Here is a 20,301-nt window from a genome sequence, read left to right on the forward strand (position 1 = left end):
GTGCTCGATCATTGGACGATGAACCCGGCGTCTCCAGAGCTTCTTGCGGTCGCCTAGGTCGCGCGGGGCGGGCCTCCTCGGACCGGGGGGCGGTTTGCCCTTTTCATTGGTAGTCTGTGCCGTCACTCACAATACTTCCAGATCACTGGTCCAGAAACTTCAAGAGGCGGAGGGTGATTGGTTGGCAGTGGTTCCGCCCCGCGCCCGTCGCCATTTTGCTGAGGGGAATTGAGACTCTGAAGGCAGAAGTGTTGGGAGCGCGGTTCGGACGGGTAAGTGGCGAGCTGTGGAGAAGGTGTGGCCGGGCTCGGCGTCCGGACTACCGCGGGCGGGAAGCGGGAGAGAGGTGGGCGGCCGGCGAGGAGGGCTGAGGCGGGGCGGGCCTGGCCGGCGGCCGCGAGCGCGTTCCGGGCCCGGGACCCCGTCACCTGGCCCCCAACGGGGCGGTCTCGCGCGCCAACGTCCAGCGGGCGCCGTGGGGGTCGCGGCCCGGGACGGCCGGGCGCAGGGGCGGGCCCGGGACCCCCGCGCGGACGGCACGGTCGCGGCCCGGCGGTGCCCCGCGCCCGCCCTTGCTTCTTGGGGACAAAGACGCGGCCCCGGCTTTGTCACCCTCCAGGATGCGGGGCCGCGGGGGCGTCGGGGTCGGGCGGACGTTCCGTGCGGACCCGGTGCGGACCGACCCGAGCTGTCCCCGCGCGCCTCGATGGATCGATCGGGGCAGGGTCGCGGGCGTGCGGCGGGCCGGAGTCCCCCCCCCCCCCCCCCGAGCGCGGTGACGGGCCACCCCCTCCCCGCCCCTTTGTTTCCTCGGGAATCTTGCTGGGTTCCCCGGAGCTTGCTCGGGTGGACGCAGAGCGTGGACGCGGAAAGGGCCAGGTCTCAGCCCCCGTAGGTCCGCGTGCCCCCCAGGGAAGCCTGCGAAGGCCTGCACAATGAATGCAGCGTTAAATAAATCCGCGCCGACCGGGTCTTTGTTCCAGAAGCCCTGTGTGGCACTTGCTGAGAAATAAGTGTCTGTTCTGGTGAGGAAGTGATGCGGGGACCCGCGGCTAGGGCGCCGGCCTTCGCAGGGTTCCATCCCAGGCACTGCAGTCAATTCCCACGCGCCCGCCAGGACGAAGAAGCCACGGAGCGTGGCCAAGGAGCTCAACACAACACAACAAGAAGTGATAGGTCCAGTGGCCACACCGCTGGTGGTCACTTTTCTTGGTTCCTGGCGTTTCCTGAACTGCCCACTTAGCATATACGCATACATTTGCATGTAAATGTAAAATGTTGCAAAAGTTTGATGCTAGTCTGCACCGGATTCTTTGGCATGTCCTGGACTCTCAGCCCACTTGATTTCTGTGAGCTTTGCGGTTTCCTGATGCTGTCTCTTCACTGAAATCTATTTCTCTTCTTCCTCCCTCCTTTACCTCCCTTTTGCCCTTCTTCCCGCTCTCTTGCTGGTGCCCAGGGCTTCCTCCAGACCCTGGGCATTCACTTGTGCTCAGGGATCAGTCCTGGAGATGCTGGGGATGGAACCAGGATTGACTGCATCCAACCGGCTTTTCATGCTTTACACACTGAAAAGGAAGAGGCTTCGTGAGCTCTCATTCCGGAATGTCCCCCATGCTTGGACTGGCTGTGGGCACACCCCTTGGGTGCTGCAGTGGAAAAGCATTTTTGGGCACTGTTCCAACTGGCCTTGTTGGGCTTCCCTTTGAAAACAAGACACTGCTCCTCATAAGCCAGGCTCAACTTGAAATTGTTCAGGTTGCACTTAGGCACCGACTCTAATCAGAGGCTTGTATCTTATGTATATTGTTTCTCTACCTTTGCAAACCCATGAGTTAACCTGCCTTTCTTTTTACTCAGGTAACAGAAGTCATTTGCGATGGGGAACGTGTTTGAGAAACTGTTTAAAAGCCTGTTTGGGAAGAAGGAGATGCGAATTCTTATGGTGGGTTTGGACGCAGCTGGGAAAACTACCATCTTGTATAAATTGAAGCTGGGAGAGATTGTTACCACCATCCCTACAATAGGTAGGTGAAGGGCCTGTGGGAGGGCCAGTTATGGCTCAGCGTATTACACTTTTACAGCTTTATATTACTGTTTTCTTTGTAAAACTTTTTTTTTTGGGGGGGTGGCTACTACTGGCCACGTTTTCAGTTGGTTGAGGGGGGGTGCTCTAGATCCTTCTGGTGTTAGGGATTTAATTTGGGGCTCCAGCTTGCAATGGAAACACTTCAGCACTCAGCAATCTCCATGGTCCCAGGGTCATAACATTTTGAGGCCAAATCCGATAATAAGTAGTTTCATGATTGCCCCCCACCAGTCCTAGCACATTGCTAGAGACCTGAGAACACGTTTAGGTTAAGATAGTTTAACCCTTTTTGGCTAAGAGCTGGATGGTGATGATGAACTGTGGAAACAGTCGTGTCCTCCATTCGCCTTCCTGGGGCCCAGCCTAAGCCTGAGAAGGGAGCGTAGAGTCAGCCCTTGCCCCTGCTCCCCAAGTTAGTCTTCATTCCAGCTGGTCTTGCTTTGTTGGGGTGGGTCTGAGCCACACCCAGTGGTGCTGGGACGGGCTTCCTCCCGACTCTCAGGGGTAGCTCCCAGCGGTGCTCAGGGGACCATGTGATACATTTGAGTGGGGGTCAGCATACTTTCATCCCTCTGTCACCTCTCCAGGTCTCCAGCAGGCCTTTTTTTACTTATATAGCAAAATTTGTTTTATTTATTGTATTTTTAGTTTTTATAAAGTTGTTCACAATAATTCATTACATTTAATATTCAAACACCAATCCCACCACCAGTGCACCTTCCCACCACCATATTTTGAATGTTTCTACCTCAGATCCTAAATTGTATCCCCAAAGTTTGATACATCAATGGTGTAAAGAATGAGAGGTCATGCATTCTAGGAATTCTAAAATTTAGAATATGATTATACAGCATATTCACTCATGGGTGAGGCCTATGTTGCTCTCATACAGGAGCTTTATTTCTGAGTCTCTGGATCATGGCCATTTATGAGAGTACATGGAGCTGGGGCAGTTTATGGGTATGACTGCCAAGCTACTGAAAAACTTGGGAGATGGGGGAGGAGGCCCATTCTGGCTGAGCAAGTTTTGGAGATTTCAGTCACGGGTCACGCATACCTGGGTTTTTCTGCAGGTTTTCCCATGGGTGAGGCTCATCCAAGCCTGTGGAGAGCAGCCGTGAGCATGGTGGTGGTGGGGTTTTGGAGGTGTGTTGGGGTGAGGAGGGAAACTCAACCCTCCCCCCTCTGAGTTCCCCCAGTGAAACTCCAGCATCTCTCCATGCCACTATGATCCAGGTGTTTATAGGTAAAGATTTCTTCTTCACTTCAGCTCAAGCCAACTGCTTGAGTTGGTATTCAATGGAAGAATCTGATTTATAGCAGTATTAGGGGACAATCTGGCAGTGTGGTTATTCCTGTGAACCAGCTCTGTGTTTTACAGGCTCTTTGAGGTTTTTGCAAAGGCAGTTTTGGCAGTTTGTGGCGTATGATCCAGGCTCCTTTGAGAAGGTGGGATGTGAGCCCGGGTAGTGACTTTCTGTGTGCTACCTTAGGCACAGCAATCAATTGATCAATATCCATCATGGGCAGTAGCTTCCTAGACCATAATATTGGAAGAAGCGGGAAATCAGATGGGGAAAATGTTCACACCCACAGTTTAAAAAATGTTTTAATCCAAAATTGAAATAGCACGACTACTTGATTTTTGCCAATTATGAAAGTAATTTGTGCTTCTTCATACATTCTTCATACATTCATACATCCAGAAAACAAAACAATTTTTAGAAACTATTCTAATATTAAGACTTTGGCACTGAGCTTTGTAAGATATGCACATGTTGTTTTCCAGTTTGCTTTGCGTGAGACAATATGCTTGGACCTCGGAATATGTCATTTCCTCCCTCTGGAATGCTTTTCTGCCCTCTTCCTTAGTCCCCTTCCCGCTTTATCTAGCAATTGCCAGCTCATTCTTTTGTCTCGATTCAAACATTATTTCTCAGGGACACTTTTCCTGACCCTGGGACTGGTTTTCCCCTGTTATTAGTTTCCATAGCAACCTGAACTTCTTGGTTACTTGCAATTTGTCATTGCTTGCTCACTGTCTCTCTTCCTCCCAGCAGTGTAAATAAGATGGGAGTCCTGTCTGTCTTGTTCACCAGAAAAATGCCTGGCAAATATTTGGTGAATTGAGTTTCGGTCTTTGTGGTGGATTGTTATATTAATGCCCTGTAATGAACCATGCCTCAGAGCCACACCCTGGGCGTCCCTGTGTTTCATCAGAGACCTCAGCCAGGGGGTCCTTGGTTCAGGTCACCCTCGTACAGACTTGTAGGTGCACATAGCTTGAAGCTTGCCTTCCTGAGTCACTGCCCTCTTTTGAGGAAGCACAATGAGTGCTCTTCAGGTATCGAGTGACCATTAGGAGAGAAAGGGGCCTGTCTCAGCCCAGCCCTAAGGACTCATTAGCTGAAACTCAACGGGGACGCCTAGGAAACCCATAATTTGTGGGGGTGAGAGGGTTATTCTAAATCAATAAATTTAGAGGCTAAAATAATAACCTATGCAGATCAAAATAAAATTTTAATAATTGGTTATTACTCCACTGATTTTTTTTTAATTTGGGGGGTCTCTTACCGACTTAGTGCTCTGGGGACCCTGTAGTGCCAGCGATTGAACCTGGGCTCCAGCCTGCAAAGCGTCTGATTGAGTCTGTTGAGCGCTTTCCCTCACCACAGTGTGATTGTTTTTGATACATTGGCAGTGGCTTGATCTGTTTTCAGTTTAATCACAGTTTTTTGTATTGTAGCATGGGCAGTGACTTGCTCTTATAAATGATTGCTCAAGAACCTTGGAACCCTTTTTTCCAAGAAGGTCTTGGAACCCTTTTCTTTGTTTCTTTGGGTCACACCCAGCATTGTGTGACTTAGTTCTGACTCTGCCCTTACAGATCACTTCTGGCAGGCAGGGGACCAGCTGGGGTGCTGGGGATCAAATCCAGGTCGGTCATGTGCAAGGCAAGCATCTCTGTGCTGTACTATTTGTTCAGCGCCAATGTCTTGGACATTTTTATAAAGATATACTTTATTTTCCTCTGTTGAAACCTGGTATATATTTTGATTCAAGGATCAGAGTCACTGGTAGAGCAGTTGACTTAAAAGTGTGAGGCCCTTGGTTTGATTCCCAGTGCCACCAAAAGCAAAGTTAAAAAGTTAAAAACATACATTTTGAATACAGGTACGCTGTGCCAAAGCACTCCCTCAAAATGTGTCACCAAGAATATCCCATTCTAAATTACCCGCATCTCAACTTAGAGTTTGGATATATAACTGTCTCTTACTTTATAGGGTACAGTCAGCTCTCTCTCCTCCGGAGGCTCTTCCTACAAAATGGTGTTTCCCTCTGCCTCACCCTGACAGCCGCTGCCTCTTCCTCCTCCTTCTCTTCCTCCTCCTATTTCTCTTCTTCCTCCCTTCTCTCTCTCTCTCTCTCTCTCCCCCTTTTTCTCCTCTTCTTTCCCTAAAAGGAAAGTTATTTAAATTTGCTAGTAGTTGTATAGAGAAATGATATGACTCACATTACTTTTTTTTTTTTTTTGCGTTTTGGGTCACACCTGGCAATGCACGGGTTACTCCTGGCTCTGCACTCAGGAATCTCCCCTGGCGGTGTTCAGAGGACCAAATGGGATGCTGGGAATCGAACCCGGGTCGGCTGCATACAAGGCAAATGCCCTACCCGTTCTACTTTGCTCCAGCCCCTCACATTACATTTTTGATAGTTTTGATTAGTAAATGATGAGTGGCTAGAGAAGGATAAACAAATACAGAGTATTTGTGAGACTGTTTCATTTATCGAGAATAGAAATAGTCTCGCATTAGAGTGATTAGATATTTAGGAGGCTTGAGTTGACAGGTTTTGGTCATGAAGGATTTTGTCTGGTTTCCAATTTGAGGAATAGAGTCAGTGAAAGGATAGCTTGTAGAGGAAACTGGGTAAAGGGATGAGGAGCACTCAGGGGTTATTTTGTTTGTTTGGGAATTATACCTGACAACGGTCAGGCTTTACTCCTAGCTCTGCACTCAGAAATTACTCCTGGCAGTGTTCAGGGGATCAGAGGGGATACCAGGGAGAGAAACCAGTTTGGCCGCGTGCAAGGCAAACACCTTACCCGCTGTACTGTCTCTCTGGCCCCAAGTTCAGGTTTTGATTTACTGCCTTACTGGAGGAACCTTTGTGACATGGAACCAAAGATGTACGACAATGGTTGGGTTATGAACCTGGAGTTCCAAAGATAGCTCTAGTTTGGCCTAAAGTAATTTTGATTGTTAGCATGATAATGGTAATGGAAGTCCTAGGACTGAGTGAGATGGTCTCAGGTGTTTGGGGGGGTGGGGTGGGGGGTGTTGTGGAAAGAGGAGAATGGATGGGCTAGGACAGTCAGGGGGCTTGTCAGTTACTCATCAGTCCAGTGTGTCTGAGCTAGGAAAGGAATCTAGAAGGTCCAACCACTGAAACAGAGGGAAATGGGGAACTAGGGAAGAGTTAAAGGAGAGAGTGGACAGTGATGTCAAAATTCACACCTCCAAGTGTGGCCCAAAAAAACAAAAAAGGAAAAAGAACATAGTTGTTGGAGGGTGGGTGTAGGTAGATTTGTGCGTGGCGAGGAGTGGAAACTAGCCACACTAACGGCTTCTGTTTGTACTTGGTGGGACCTTCTGCTGCAGGGGGAGGTGTGGGGAACACTGGAGTGTAGAGGATGGTTGGGTATTGTGATGGATAAGGTATTCTGCTTTCTAAGCTCCAAATCTCTGGCTGGCAAGGTGCTTTGCCAGTTAAATATACTGCCCAAAGTTATTTTGAATTGTTTAGCAGCAGAAGTCTTTATTAAAAACTTTATCTCCCTAATTTAGGTTTCAATGTGGAAACAGTAGAATATAAAAATATCAGCTTCACAGTCTGGGACGTTGGTGGCCAAGATAAAATCAGACCTTTGTGGCGACACTATTTCCAGAACACCCAAGGTAAGTGCGGTTCAGTCTGAAACTTGGAGATTGGTTCAGAGAACTGCTTCTCTTCTGAAGGCAGACGTGTGGTTGGCTTGGTGTGAACCGTCGTTGTTCCTCGTCTGACTCCTCCTTACCACATGGAAGGGGGAAGTTTCCTTCTGAGAAGTGGTTCCTGCATTCTTAGTAAAGTGACTTGAATGCCTCCTCAAAAGGAAGCATCTAGAATGCTTCAGAACGGTTAGCCTGGAGAGTTCCATCTAACAGACTGAGTATGTGAGCCTCAACTGAAGCGCCAGTGTGTGTGTGTGTGTGTGTGTGTGTGTTGGTGTTTGTTCTGGGCCACACCCTGAGGTGGTAGTGCTCAAAGGTATGAGCCTCAGCTGAAGTGCTGGGAGAGGGGGGTGTGTGTGTGTGTGTGTGTGTGTGTGTGTGTGTGTGTGTGTGTGTGTGTGTGTGTGTGAGACTGTGTGTGTTCTGGGCCACACTACCCTACCCTGAGGTGGTGACGATCAAGGGTTATTCCCGGTGTAGCCTTGGGTAATTCCGGAGCTTGAGGAATCATCCATCCGGTACTGGAAATTGAGCCCGGAATTCCCATATGCAGAGACTATGCTCTAGCCCTTGGAGCCATTTCCTGGCCTCTTGAGGCTAAGCCAGAGGTTCCCCAAACTTACCCTCTTCACAAAGCAAAACACTCAGCCTCTTCCCTCCCCTCCCCTGAAAGAATGAGCAAACATGGGTTCTACGCACAGCTCTGCTCTGAAACCTCAGGAGAGTGAAGTAATCTTTTCTGTCTCATTTTCCCCAGCTGTGAAATAGAAATAATACCCATTGCCCTGGATTATTTGGCTTAAATGAGATGAACTTTGTAGAATTCTCTAAGCATGTGCGCATATGGGCATGTGTGCCCTTTCCTTCATTCCCATGTTGGAGATACCCCAGAGAGCCAGTGAGCTGCCTTCTTTCCAAGGCCTGCTCCCACTCAGGATGAACATGCAGATTCTCTTCCCCTTTGTTTTCAGTGGATTGGATGAGCCTACCCTCATTGGGGAAAGGTATCTCTTTATCAGACTGTTGATTCAGATATTAACCCACAGGGACAGCCGTAGTGCAGCAGGGAAAGGCCTTGCCTTGCATGCTGCTGACCCAGTTCAGTTCCTGGCACTGAAATAGTAGCCCCCCCAAGCCCACCAGGAGTGATCTCTGAGTAAGGAGCAGGAGTAAGCTCTGAGCACCGTAGGGTGTGACCCCCCCCAGACAAATCAAAAATAATTAACTCTCATCTGGAAATCGCATCAATATATGAAAATATTAACAGTATCACTTGTAGTCCTGTTGATCTTCGATTTGCTCGAGCGGGCACCAGTAATGTCTCCATTTGTCCCTGTCGAGAGCTAGTGCAGCCCAATGATATCTGTTCGCTCCAGGAACAGGAAGAGCCTCAAATCGTTCATTCAGAGATTAATCGTTCATTAACAGAATATATGATTATATTTTATTATATTATCACAGCATATTATCATTATAAAAATAATAAAATAAACCGATTTTGATTATTATGAAAAATCAACTAAATATAAGATGATATTAATTCATGGAAATCATCAATCTGGAGGTATGAGAGACACTTCTGCCAATTTTAATTGTTCTGGCTTTTAATTTTCTTTAATATTCCTTCTCCATCAGTATGTTGAGTATGACAGGCTTAATGATAGCCTTTGGTTCTCTCTTTTTTTTTTGTGTGTGTGTGTGTGTCTTTTTGGGTCACACCTGGCAATACACAGGGGTTCCTCCTGGCTCATCCATTCAGGAATTACTCCTGGCGGTGCTTAGGGATGCTGGGAATTGAACCCGGGTCGGCGGCATGCAAGGCAGACGCCCTACCTGCTGTGCTATCCATTTCAGCCCGCCTTTGGTTCTCTTTAGGACACTTTAACTATGGAGTTTGAGGACTGGAATTTGAACTTTTAGTGGATTAGAATGCATGAATGGTCCTTCAATTTTTGTGTGTAGAGCTTTCTCTTTATTTGTATTTCTGTTATCTGAAACTAATATATTAATATTGCAATATATTTATATACTGGCATTCAGAAAGACCGAAGTCACTGTCACTCAAGAACTTGGTGCCCAGCTCCTCTGCCTGACACGCCCTGCCCCCTCTCCATTATCCACCCAGAGATACTGAATGTCACTGTCACTGCTTTCTCTACAGTCTTCTCCCTCTTTAAAAACAAATGAAATGCTATTCATGTGTAAATTTACCTTCTCCAGGTTTCCTAGAGGTTCTCTACAAAGACAGTTGAAAGTGGGACCTGCTATTTATAAACCTTTATTTGTCTCCAAAACTGTAAAGGGATGGTGTGCCTGCTTCCGCCCTTTGGGGTTTCCCTCATAGTCTCGAAGACCCCACTTCTGAGTAAATTGATTTGCTTTTCTATGCTTAGCATCCACAGCTGCTGGGACATGCAGCTTTTTGGGGTGGTCGTGCAGGGGCAGTAGGAGGGAGGGTGCTGGCCTGCCAGGTGGTGGCGGATCTCCATGTCCATAGGGCCTGAGAGGTCCTCTCCTCCCCCTTCCCCTTTCTGCTAGTGGTCACTCTGCAGCGTGTCCACACAAAGGTTAAGCAGGGCACAAATGTCTGTGGTACCAGGAGTGCCACCCAGGCAGCTGCTGCTCCTGCTGGCGGTCGACTCTGGGCTGTGGCATTTACCCTGTCCTTCATTCTCTTTTGTTTGTTTGTTTGTTTTGTTTTGTTTTGTTTTGTTTTGTTTTGTTCTGTTTTGTTTTTGCTTTTTGGGTCACACCCAGCGATGCTCAGGGGTCACTCCTGGCTCTGCACTCAGGAGTTACCCCTGGTCGTGCTCAGGGGACCATATGGGATGCTGGGAATCGAACCCGGGTCGGCTGCGTGCAAGGCAAACGCCCTACCCGCTGTGCTATTGCTCCAGCCCCCCTGTCCTTCATTCTTTGTGAATCCCTCGCTCTATTCTAACTTGTTGTGTGCGCGCTAGGGGCTGAGCCTGACTTCTGCCTCTGAGCTGCATCTGGGCCCCGGAGCCTTGCGTGTCACAGCCTGGCAGGTGGGCATTCAGGCCCCATGTCCTCTCAACTGAGCATTTTTCCTGGGTGAACTACCCATGCCCCCCTCGGAGCTTTCTCCAGTTTACTCCCTGAGGTGCAGCCAAGCAGGCTTTTCTCGCCTCTATCCTCACAGCGAACTGAACTGTTCTCCTTACCCGAACTGAACTGTTCTCCTTACCCGTGACACAGCCCAGGGCGTGGCTGGGTCTTTCACAGCCCCTTCACACCCGCCCTGCCTGGCTTCAGCAGCACTCTTGCTTGTTAGGTACCACCCAAGCTATGCTGGTTCCTGCCAGTGGGGCTGTGGTCCTGTAGTAAGGGCTCAGTGCCCTGGGCTCATCTCTCTGGCCTGTCTCCTGCCTCCTCTGGTGTGGGATGCTGTAGATACTTTGGATACTGGGAGCTGGGCCGTGCTTTGAGGCAAAGAACACAAGGCTCCCTCACTTCAGACACTAGGGGCAAGTTAGGCGGCTCAAATGCCCTCGATTCTGATCAGCTGGAGACACGTGTGGCAATCACTCCTCTTCAGGTTGTCTAATTGGTGAGAGTGACCCACAGTAAGGGAAGCGCTTACTCAGACAGACCTTTTGTGACAGCAGGAGGCTCCTGGAAGGGGTTGGTCTAGGAGGTTGGTGCCCCTTGGCTGCTGCGGACGGGTTTTCTCCAGGCAGCAGAAGCGCTGCCTTGCCCCTCCCAGGTGTCTCCCTTGCCTCTCTCTGGTTCTGCTGATGCAGTGCAGGCCGTGCTGCTTTGGAGCCGGGTATGCTGACTGTGGGCATCTTGGGCCACCTGGTGAGGCAGCGTGTCCTTGCGTACTGATGGCTTTTCTTGGAAGCATGCTGCGAGCAAGGAGGACTGCTCAGACAGGAAGCTTCCGCTGGCCTCCCTGGGTCCACATTCCTAACACACTTGCCTTTTCTTCCAGGCCTGATCTTTGTGGTGGACAGTAACGACAGAGAGCGCGTCAATGAGGCCCGGGAGGAGCTGACCCGCATGTTAGCTGAGGATGAGCTCCGAGATGCCGTTCTATTGGTGTTTGTGAATAAACAGGTACGTGTGTGGAGGGTCAGCCAGACGCCGCCCGCCCGCAGGGGCCCCTCCAAGGACTCACTTCCTTTGGGGTTTGAGGACTAGCAGCTCTGATCAGGTTTGTGTTCTGTTCTGTGCCCTCCTGCTGCATTGGGGAACCAAGGGGGCAAGATTAGAGTATGAGCAAGAAACACACACAGCCCTGGGTGAGTTTGAAAAGCATCAATAAATATTCTAAAAGGCAAAAAATATAAGCAAACAGATAGGTTGATGACTTTGACTTTTGCATACGGGGACTGAAATGAACTGTTTAAATGTCTCACTTAAAAATACGGATATTTGCGGGGGCCGGAGCGATAGCACAGCGGGTAGGGGGTTTGCCTTGCACGCGGCCGACCCGGGTTCGATCCTCGGCATCCCATATGGTCCCCCAAGCACCGCCAGGAGTAATTCCTGAGTGCAAAGCCAGGAGTAACCCCTGAGCATCGCTGGGTGTGACCCAAAAAGCAAAAAAAAAAAAAAAATACGGATATTTGGGAGGGATACTGGGAACATTGGTGGAGGAGAGTGGGCACTGGTGGAGGGATGGGTAAATGATCACTGTTTGACTGAAATGCAAACACGAAAGTTCATAAGTTTGTAACTGTACCTCATGATGATTCACTAATAAAAAATTTTTTAAAAAATGGATATTTAGGGGCTAGGGAAATAATACAGCAGATAGGACACTTGCCTTGCATGTGGCCAACCTGGGTTTGATCCCCGGCACCCATATGGACCCCTGAACTTGCCAGGAGTGATCCCTGAGAGCCACAAGGGATTTAGGCTGTTTTTAGGCTGGCCTAAAAATAGCCACCAGAACAAAATCTACAGATACTTGATGCTCCTCTCCAAAGGTGTATTTGTGCTTTCCAGTCTTTGGAAGTGTAGAAGTTAGAGGTGAAGAAAGGTAGATGTGGGCTGGAGAGAGAGTCCAGGAGTAAGGTGCTTCTTGCCTTGCATACAGTCCATCCCAGGTTGATTCCTGGTGCTACATCTGGTCCCCTGAACCCTGAGTCATCCTTGAGTACAGAACCAGGAGTAAGCCCTAAGATCCACTTTGTTTTGTCCAGAAACAAACAAATACAGACTTTGAGAGATTTGGGGTTAGTTTGTACCCCACAGGACCAAGTTCAACAAACTCTTTTGGAGAAGGAAGGGGAAAAAATAAACATCTATGTGTGTATACACATATATACATACACACGATAAATATACACATTTTACATACATACATATACATATTTATAATATAAATGTATACTGTGTATGTTTATATTTATACATATATGGTATATATGCTATATACCATATAGTATATGTACATTATATATGCATACATGCACACATGCGTGGGCACACACACTCACACTTAGGTTCCAAAGAGATAGTGCAAAGCCTGAGTGCATGTTTTGCATGTGAGAGACCCTGATTTGATCTCCAGCACTGCATGGTGTCCCCACATACCACCAGGAGTAAACCTCCATCTCACCCTGAGACAGGAGTAGCCCTGAGTACCACTGGGAATAGCCATATGCAGTGTTGGGGATCAAATCTAGGTGGGTTGTGTGCAAGTCAAAAAAAAAAAAAAACCCAGAAATGTATAATTCTGTGTGTGTGTGTGTGTGTGTGTGTGCGCGCGCGTGCGCGCGCGCATGCGCACGCGCACGTGTGCAGGGAGAGTCTGTCATCTCAAGTGTTCTCTCTCCTCTCTGTCTCTCTGTCTCTCTTCTCTCTTCTCTCTCTCTCTCTCTCTCTCTCTCTCTCTCTCTCTCTCTCTCTCTCTCTCTCTCTCTCTCTCTCTCATTTACTGGAGGTGGGAGGGTTTGGGCCACATACCCTGGTGCTCAGGGCTTACTCCTGGCTCTGTGCCCATGGACCACTTCAGATGGTATTCAGGGGACCATTTGTGATGCCTGGTATTGAACCAGGGTCAGCTGAAGTGGCTACATCAAAGCCAGTGCCTTACCTCCTATATTATTTCTTTGCCATTTTCCACCTCTTAGCACTACGGGGGGTCAAACCCAGGACCTCAGGCATGCAAGGTGTGAACTTTACTGCTGAATCATGTCCCACCCCTTCTCATTTTTGGAGGTGAGGTGGGGTCACACCTCAGAATGCTCAGGGCTTGCTCCTGGCTTTACTCAGAGATGAATCTTGACGGTTCTCAGGAGACCACAAGGGGTGCTGGGGTTGAATTCAGGTCAGCTGTGTGCAAGGCAAGGGCCTTAACCGCTATACTATCTCTCTCCACCCCCACTCTACCTTTTTTATAGCTTATGCTTTGTACTTTTTACTTACTCAAGCATAAACTGAGCCTCTACTAATTTCCAGGCATTGTCTCAGTATCGGTGATGTCTGAGTGAACAAAGGCAGATTCTCTTTATGCATAGAATTTTCATGCTGGTGGGAGGAAACCCAGCTGGTGTGGCCATGGGCCGGGTGATGTAGCTGCTGTCTGGTGGGAGTATGGTAGAGGAGGTGGGGGAAGCCCAGCTGATAAGGTGACACGGAGCAGAGCCAGCAGGCAACAACCCGGGTGGTTCCAGACCAAGCAGGGCAGCCTGTGCAGGGGAGAGAGGGGAGGGTGGGAGGGCTTGGGGCCGTGACTCCTGCAGAGCACTAAGGCACCGAGGAGGACCAGCTCGGAGCAGAGCAAGAACAGGCAGGCAGTGCGTGGGAATACCAGCTCAAACGTGTCCTTCTACTCTTTCCACGAGGACCCTGGGGCGAGGCCGCGGAGGCTGGGGTTACCCTTTGTCGAGCTGAGATGGGTTAAGGCAAGTGCACAGGAAAGGGCATGATCTTCCTGGTACGCACACAGCGCGGCTAACTGCTTTCACATCCTCTCTTTGAAGGATCTCCCCAATGCTATGAATGCCGCAGAGATAACAGACAAGCTTGGCTTACATTCCCTCCGCCAGAGAAACTGGTACATCCAGGCCACTTGTGCCACCAGCGGAGATGGACTCTATGAAGGCCTGGACTGGCTCTCCAACCAGCTCAAGAACCAGAAGTGAGGGGCCCCGCCGCGGCCGTTCCCTGGGCATCAGGCAGTCAGCTGCCTCTTCTGTGTGCGTGTGTGCGTGTGAGGAGCCGCGGGGGGTGCGGGTGGGAGCAGCTTTCTCACATCGTGCCTTCCACGTGCTGCAGGAAGCCAGTCTGATGGCGGCGGGAGAAAGCCGGCGTCCCGTCCACCTTCCATTTCCGTCGCTTGCATCACCACTTTTGCATTTGAGGGAGGAGTTCCCGGGGCCGACTGGAGCACTGGGGCCCCCAGGGCTTCGTGGTAGTAAGGCAGGTGGAAGTGCTGTGCTGAGTTCTCATGCATTTCTGGACCTGGCCTCTGCTCCCCAGGAGTCCTGTTTGTAAGCGTGGAGGAGCAGTCGCTCCTGCCGTCCTGGTCAGAGCCAGCAGCCCCCTGGTCTGTGCTCCCAGGGGTCCCATCCCCAAGAAAGGGAGGTACATGCTTGCCCCAGGTTTGAGGCTCACGTTTGAGCTTTCCCCTGAAGTGTATTTGCTAGCCCAGACTTCCTGCTTTCACGGGCTTGGTGGGAAGAACCTGGGGTGGGTCTTTCTCCTGAGAGTACGGAGATTCCCCGACTCTAGAAAGTGATCCAGTCCTTCCCTGTGCTCCCTCCTTCCCCGACTTGCCTCCTGGCTGCCAGACGGGGACCCCTGGGAAGGCTCTTCCCTGGGCCCGGGTCAGGTGGTGAGGGGCGTCCCTCTCTGTCCAGCACTGTCGCAGGTTCTAGGCTCCTGAGGCCGCTGCCCCCACTTCTCTGCTCCCTGCTGAGTGGTCAACGCTTGTGGCCAGAGGCTCCTTCCTGGGGCGGCCGTGCCACGGAGTCCCTGTCTCAGTCCCACTGGCTCTTGGGCTGGTTTCTGTCCCAGAACCACAGGCCCGTGTTTTCTGAGAGTTTGCAAGAGAACCCAGGTGCATTTTGGGAACAAGCTCCCAGCCACCCCTGGTGTCGCCCCGCTGGTGCTAAGTTTTGCTATGAAGATGTCCAGTCCAGACCTCCCTCCGTGGCACTGCCCGCCCTGCGGGTGGCAGTGATGGCCCCATGGGGAAATGTGCTTTATTTTGTCCCCGAGATACAAGTGAGACAGGCCTGGAGAGGAGCGAGGCCACCCAGACTCACCCCTACTGGCCCATTTTTTACCCAAGCCTTTTCATAACTTCACCTTTTTTAGAAAACAAAACAAAACAAAAAAACACATTTTACCGAAATGACCGAGGAGGTGAAAGGTGAGTTTTAGCCAGCATGAACCTGGTTTCTCGATGACAGAGATGTTGATGCTACTAGGACGCGGTCTCATGCCGTGCTGGGGGGTGATGTGTTTGGGGAAACTAGCTTTAGAGTGTGGTCGTTGTGGTCCCGTCACCCAGTCCGGGTTTGGTTCCTGTGAAACGTGTTGGTGCCTCCAGCTGGCGGGGATTGTCTGGGTTCGTGCCTCGCTTGTGTCTCGTTTGTCTTTTTGATTGGTTGGACAATAAAGACGTGCTCTGCGAGGAGGGAAGGACAGCCCGTGGTTCCGAGCGTCTGAAGTCACATCCAAGTCCCTTCGCGCCACATCACCTGCTCCTCCAGTTCGGCCCCTGCTCTCTCGGCCCCAGTTCCCTGCTGTGATTGGGGAGCGGCTATGGGGCGCTGGTGAGGAGTGAATGGCTTTGGGTCAGAACGGCCTTGTCCACAGATCGCCCCAGCTCTGCCCTCACTGCTGTGGCCCAGGCCAGCTGTCTCTGAGCCTCACTCGGCTCATCTGGCAAATGGGCACAGCACCTGCCTCATGGGGGCGCAGTGAGGGTGACAGGTCTCAGGCCTCCGGGGGCCTTGCTCTGGGACTCTCATCAGGCAGTGCCGGCCACACCTGGGGCAGGCCTTGTCCCTCTCCTGCCCTATTCCTTTGTGACCCCGGAGCACCCTGTCCTATGCAAGTGTGGGGGAGGGATCGGGGACCACCTGGGGGGGATGGTCTGTTTCAGAAGGCATATCCTGGGTCCCACTTCCTCCCTTCCCCTGACCCCACACTGTGTCAGTCTGCTCAGGGGTGCAACCATGCTACCAAGCTCAGACTGATGGTACCCCAGGAGAGAACCCTGGATCCATTCCCCCTTCCATGGGGGTGACCTGCTTGGGACTGGGGAGCCCGTGGCCGTGCCGCAGAGGAATGCCTGCCCTCAGCAGGAGGCCTGCACGGTTACCATGAGGGAAGGGGGCCCCGAGCTCCGAGGAAGCGACAGAGAGCAGAGGGGTACATGATCACCGCGTCGGAATGCAGAAGCTAGACACAGGAATGGACGCAGACTTCACCCTCCGCCATCGGGCCTTCCCTGGAAAGGAAGGTTGCGGGATTTTCTGGGGTATAGTTCTGTGTGGGTACCAGGAACACGGGGAGTTGGGCCCTGAGCTGAATGTTCTGTGTTCTGATCTTATCAGACCTGCCCAGGGCTGAGCCTGCCCACTCAGGAATTGCTTTGGGCAGAAAGGGAGGTGGCTTTCCAGGGCACTGGCTGCCAGCTGCCCGCAGGGTGTACAGGAGAGGTGGCCATCCACATGTCATCCTCATCTGGTGGCGCTCGGGTTACTCCTGGCTCTGCACTAGGAATGACTCCTAGTGGTGCTTGGGTCATGTGGGTGCCGGGGGTCAAACCTGGGTCAGTCGAGTGCAAGGCAGACGCCCTCCCCAGTGTTCTGTCACTCCCAAGTACCTCCGGAGAGGACTTCTCTTTTGAAATCTTTGAGATGTGTATATTACACCCCGTGGGATAGTGGCTTTGTTGAGATATAATTCACATACCATACACTTGACCCGGTTCTAAGTGCGTTCTTTAGAAGTTTAAGTATTAGACTCACAGGAGTGCAGCCACCACCGCAATCCATTCTAGAAAGTTCTGTCCTTCCCGTTTTCCTCAGTGCCCAGCCTGTGTTTCTCAGGGATGCCTAAAGTGGGAACATTTTTCAATTAGCAATAATCACTCCTCGAAGAAGCCTTATTTGCCACAGTGCAAGGCTGCAAGTGGGAGACTTTCCTCCTGTTTTGGTGACCAGTGCCTGCCCTTTTTCACGCCTCGGGGGCAGTGGTGACCCCATATAGAGTCCTAGTGGACCTCCTGGTGTCCTGGGTTCCTACTGCTCCTGCGATTTGTCACTAGCCTACTAGCAACGGGCTTGGTTGTTCTTGCATGCCACCACTAGGTGGTGCTGCTCTCCCACACTGCTTGTCTGCATCAGGGACTCCTGGGGAAGAGACGCAGGTGTTCCGAGCTGAGCACTTGAGAAGCGGGAAGAATGGAGGCAGCAGCGGCTGCGCTCTAGGCACTTGTCCAGATCATCTCTGATCTTCATAACTGCAAGCTCCCTGCGTGTCTGCAGAAGGGGAAAACGCAGACCCCTGAAGCGAGGGTGACCGGTGCACGTGCACACGCTGCTGAGGACCTGACACGGCGCCCTGGGCGGACCCTGACTCCTCACTCGCCAGGGACTGAGAGGGCGGGGAGGGCGCAGGCTCATCATTCACGCCAGGGTCTGCCCAGATACCAGACTGTTCTCTGGGTAGTCAGAGTGAACTAAACCCGATTGCTCCACGGTGCATCCCTAAGGGCCATCACATTGTTTGCTTCCAGTGGGCGGTGGCCCGGGCCCAGTGGCCCGGAGGCTGCCACGTGTCCCAGCAGCGCCCTGTCGGCTCTGGGAAGAGGAAGAAGACCATCGCCCCCGCCAGCCCCAGCCAACAACCGCACAGAGGCCTAGAAGCTCCATGCCAGGGAGCCCAGCACGGCCCGGGCCAGCCTGTTGAGATGCTTTGGAATCGCTCTCTTAATCTTCAGAAGGCGTAATCTTCTCGTCCTGCTGAGCAGAATAAACCGCTTTGCTCTCCCCCATCTTTGCCCTCCAGGATAGGCTTTGGGATTGCCCCCAGCCCTAGTAATGCTGTGCAGACCACCAAGATTTTCCCCTAGGATGGACTCCCCGCTCTGCCACGCTGATCTGCGCAGGGCTTTCTCCTGGCTCTGTGCTCAAGTCACTGTTGGCAGGCTCAGAGGAACATACGGGGTGCTGGAAATCGAACCCAGGTCAAACACGTGCAAGGCAAGTGTCTTACCTGCTGTACTATCTATCCCCTGTAGAAAAAGTTTAGTGGGGAGGAGCACATCTGGCAGTGCTCAGGGGTTACTCCTGGCTCTGTGCTCAGGGCTCAATCCTGGTGGTGGTTGGGGGACCAGATGGGTTGCCAGGGCTCGGCCCTGTGCAAGTCAAGTGCTTTATCCACTGTACCATTGCTCCAGCCCTAAAATTTTTTTAAATGGAAAGTTCTTTGGCTTTTGGACCACCATGGCAGTGCTCAGCAAACTGTGTGATATGGGGGGAAAAACCAAGAGCTACCGTGTACACAGCAACCTCTCGGCCCGCTCAGCCTCTCTCAGGCCCCAGGGTTTTTGGCCCTGGTGGCCCGAGACTGCAGATACCACTATCAAGCTCTGCTTGGCAGCCGCTTCTCCACTAAGGCTTCTGAGCACACATGATCCTTAATTGTGCAGCTGTGTCACTGTCATTGACAAAACCAATCTTGGGGTGATGGGGTGCTGTAGAGAGTGCAGCGGGTAGGACGTCTGCCTGGCATGTGGTTGACCTGGATTTGATCTGCCCTAACGTATGTGGTTTCCTGAGCCCCACCAGGTGATCCCTGAGCACAGAGCCAGGAGTCAGCCCTGAGCACAGACAAAACACCAAACAAAAAGCTGAATGTCTGTTTGAGTCATGTCCATGGTCACCAACCATCCAGCCCCCCACAGGGGGGCTGGGCCTGGCTTGATGGCCCTCAGGGAGAGGGCATGGGCCCCCTCACTCCCGACTCTCTGGGAGCTTTGACGGTGACGTTTGCTCTCCAGGTTTCAGATAAACCTTCGTTGATTCATGGGAGTCCGTGTCATCCCTAAGCGTGTCTGCCTGGGTCTCAGCCGTAGGTGGACATCTGGCTGGGGACGGCGGCCACATGCTGCCGTAGCCCTGAGTGACCGCCCTCCTGGCCCATCTTGTCACATCCATTCCCTTGAGGAAGAGGCTCCCAGACAGAACAGGCCTGTGGGTCTCCCAGCCGGCGGCCCCATTCGGTGGCATAGACATGACTCCAGCCCCGCCGCCCCCGTCACCCCCTCTATTTGGCTCTCCCCAGACAGCCCGCAGTGGGTGTGACAAGTCTGCTGCCCGAGTCTGACACAGAACTGTCCCCCTTCCTGGGCCTCGGGCCTTTTCCAGTTTGTTTTTAGGCCACATCTGATGGTGCTCAGGGCCGGCTGCCACTCCTGGCTGAGTGCTCAGGTGCTACCCCTGGCTTGGTGCTCAGGGCACCGTGACCCCTCAGCCCATGGGGCCAGCTCCCCTTCTGGATGAAAGCTGTGGAAGGGGTCAGAGCGATAGTACAGCAGGTCAGGGGCTTGCCTTGCATGTACCCCCGTCATGTCTATGGTCTGAGGTCTGCTGGGAGTGATCCCTGAGCACTGCTGGCTGGGACTCCCCTGCCTGCAGGGGGGGCGAAGCATAATAAATGCTCTAGCAAGTTGGTGCCAGTGCTGGAGAGCAGGGTGCCGGGCCTCACCCCTTCCCACATCCCATGCGCTCAGGCTCTTCACCCCAGAGAGACCCCCGGAGCTTCGGTCCAGCCTGCAGGCCTCCTTCCTGTGCCTTGGGGGGAGGCGGGCCGCGGCCAGTGAGCGACACTTGACTCTCCATCTCGCCTGGCTCTGGCCATCGTTCATCCTGACGGGCGATCGGTGATGAATTTGGACTCTGTCGCTGAGAGCACCCAGGCCCCCCTCTCGGCTCTGCAGGTTTGAGCCCGTGACTTGGAAGTCACTGTTCAAAGGGATGATAAATATTGGACAAGACGGGCATGTTTGGTTCGCCTGTGCTTTCGGCTGAGCTCATCGTACTTCAAGTCTAGTCCCTCCTGCTGGGGGTGGGGGGTGGTGGCAGTGGTTTGGGTCGCACCTGTTGGTGCCCAGGCCTCTGCCCTCCTGATGGGGCCTGGGCAGAGGACCATCTGCAGTGCCGGGGACTGAACCCGGGTCGGCTGCCTGCTGGGCAAATGCCTTAACCCCTGCGACCCCTCTGC

At 52.1% G+C, this 20,301-nt stretch overlaps 1 protein-coding gene across 3 annotated transcripts; it reads left to right on the forward strand.

The window, feature by feature from the left end:
• Window positions 1-201: 201 nt before the first annotated feature.
• Window positions 202-15,710, forward strand: LOC101538210 (ADP-ribosylation factor 2). 3 transcript variants are annotated; one of them, XM_004618021.2, is made up of 5 exons: window positions 202-295; window positions 1,861-2,027; window positions 6,937-7,047; window positions 11,039-11,163; window positions 14,040-15,710. In XM_004618021.2, the coding sequence occupies exons 2-5, from the start codon at window positions 1,880-1,882 to the stop codon at window positions 14,199-14,201; spliced, it is 546 nt and encodes a 181-aa protein (XP_004618078.1). In that variant the 5' UTR covers window positions 202-295; window positions 1,861-1,879; the 3' UTR covers window positions 14,202-15,710. The 3 variants fall into 3 exon arrangements, with proteins under 3 accessions (XP_004618078.1, XP_054989012.1, XP_054989014.1); XM_055133037.1 differs by having other exon boundaries at window positions 214-272; XM_055133039.1 differs by having other exon boundaries at window positions 244-346.
• Window positions 15,711-20,301: the final 4,591 nt, after the last annotated feature.

The sequence above is a fragment of the Sorex araneus genome, chromosome 3 (genome assembly GCF_027595985.1).
Source record: "Sorex araneus isolate mSorAra2 chromosome 3, mSorAra2.pri, whole genome shotgun sequence".
NCBI classification, from domain to species: domain Eukaryota; kingdom Metazoa; phylum Chordata; class Mammalia; order Eulipotyphla; family Soricidae; genus Sorex; species Sorex araneus.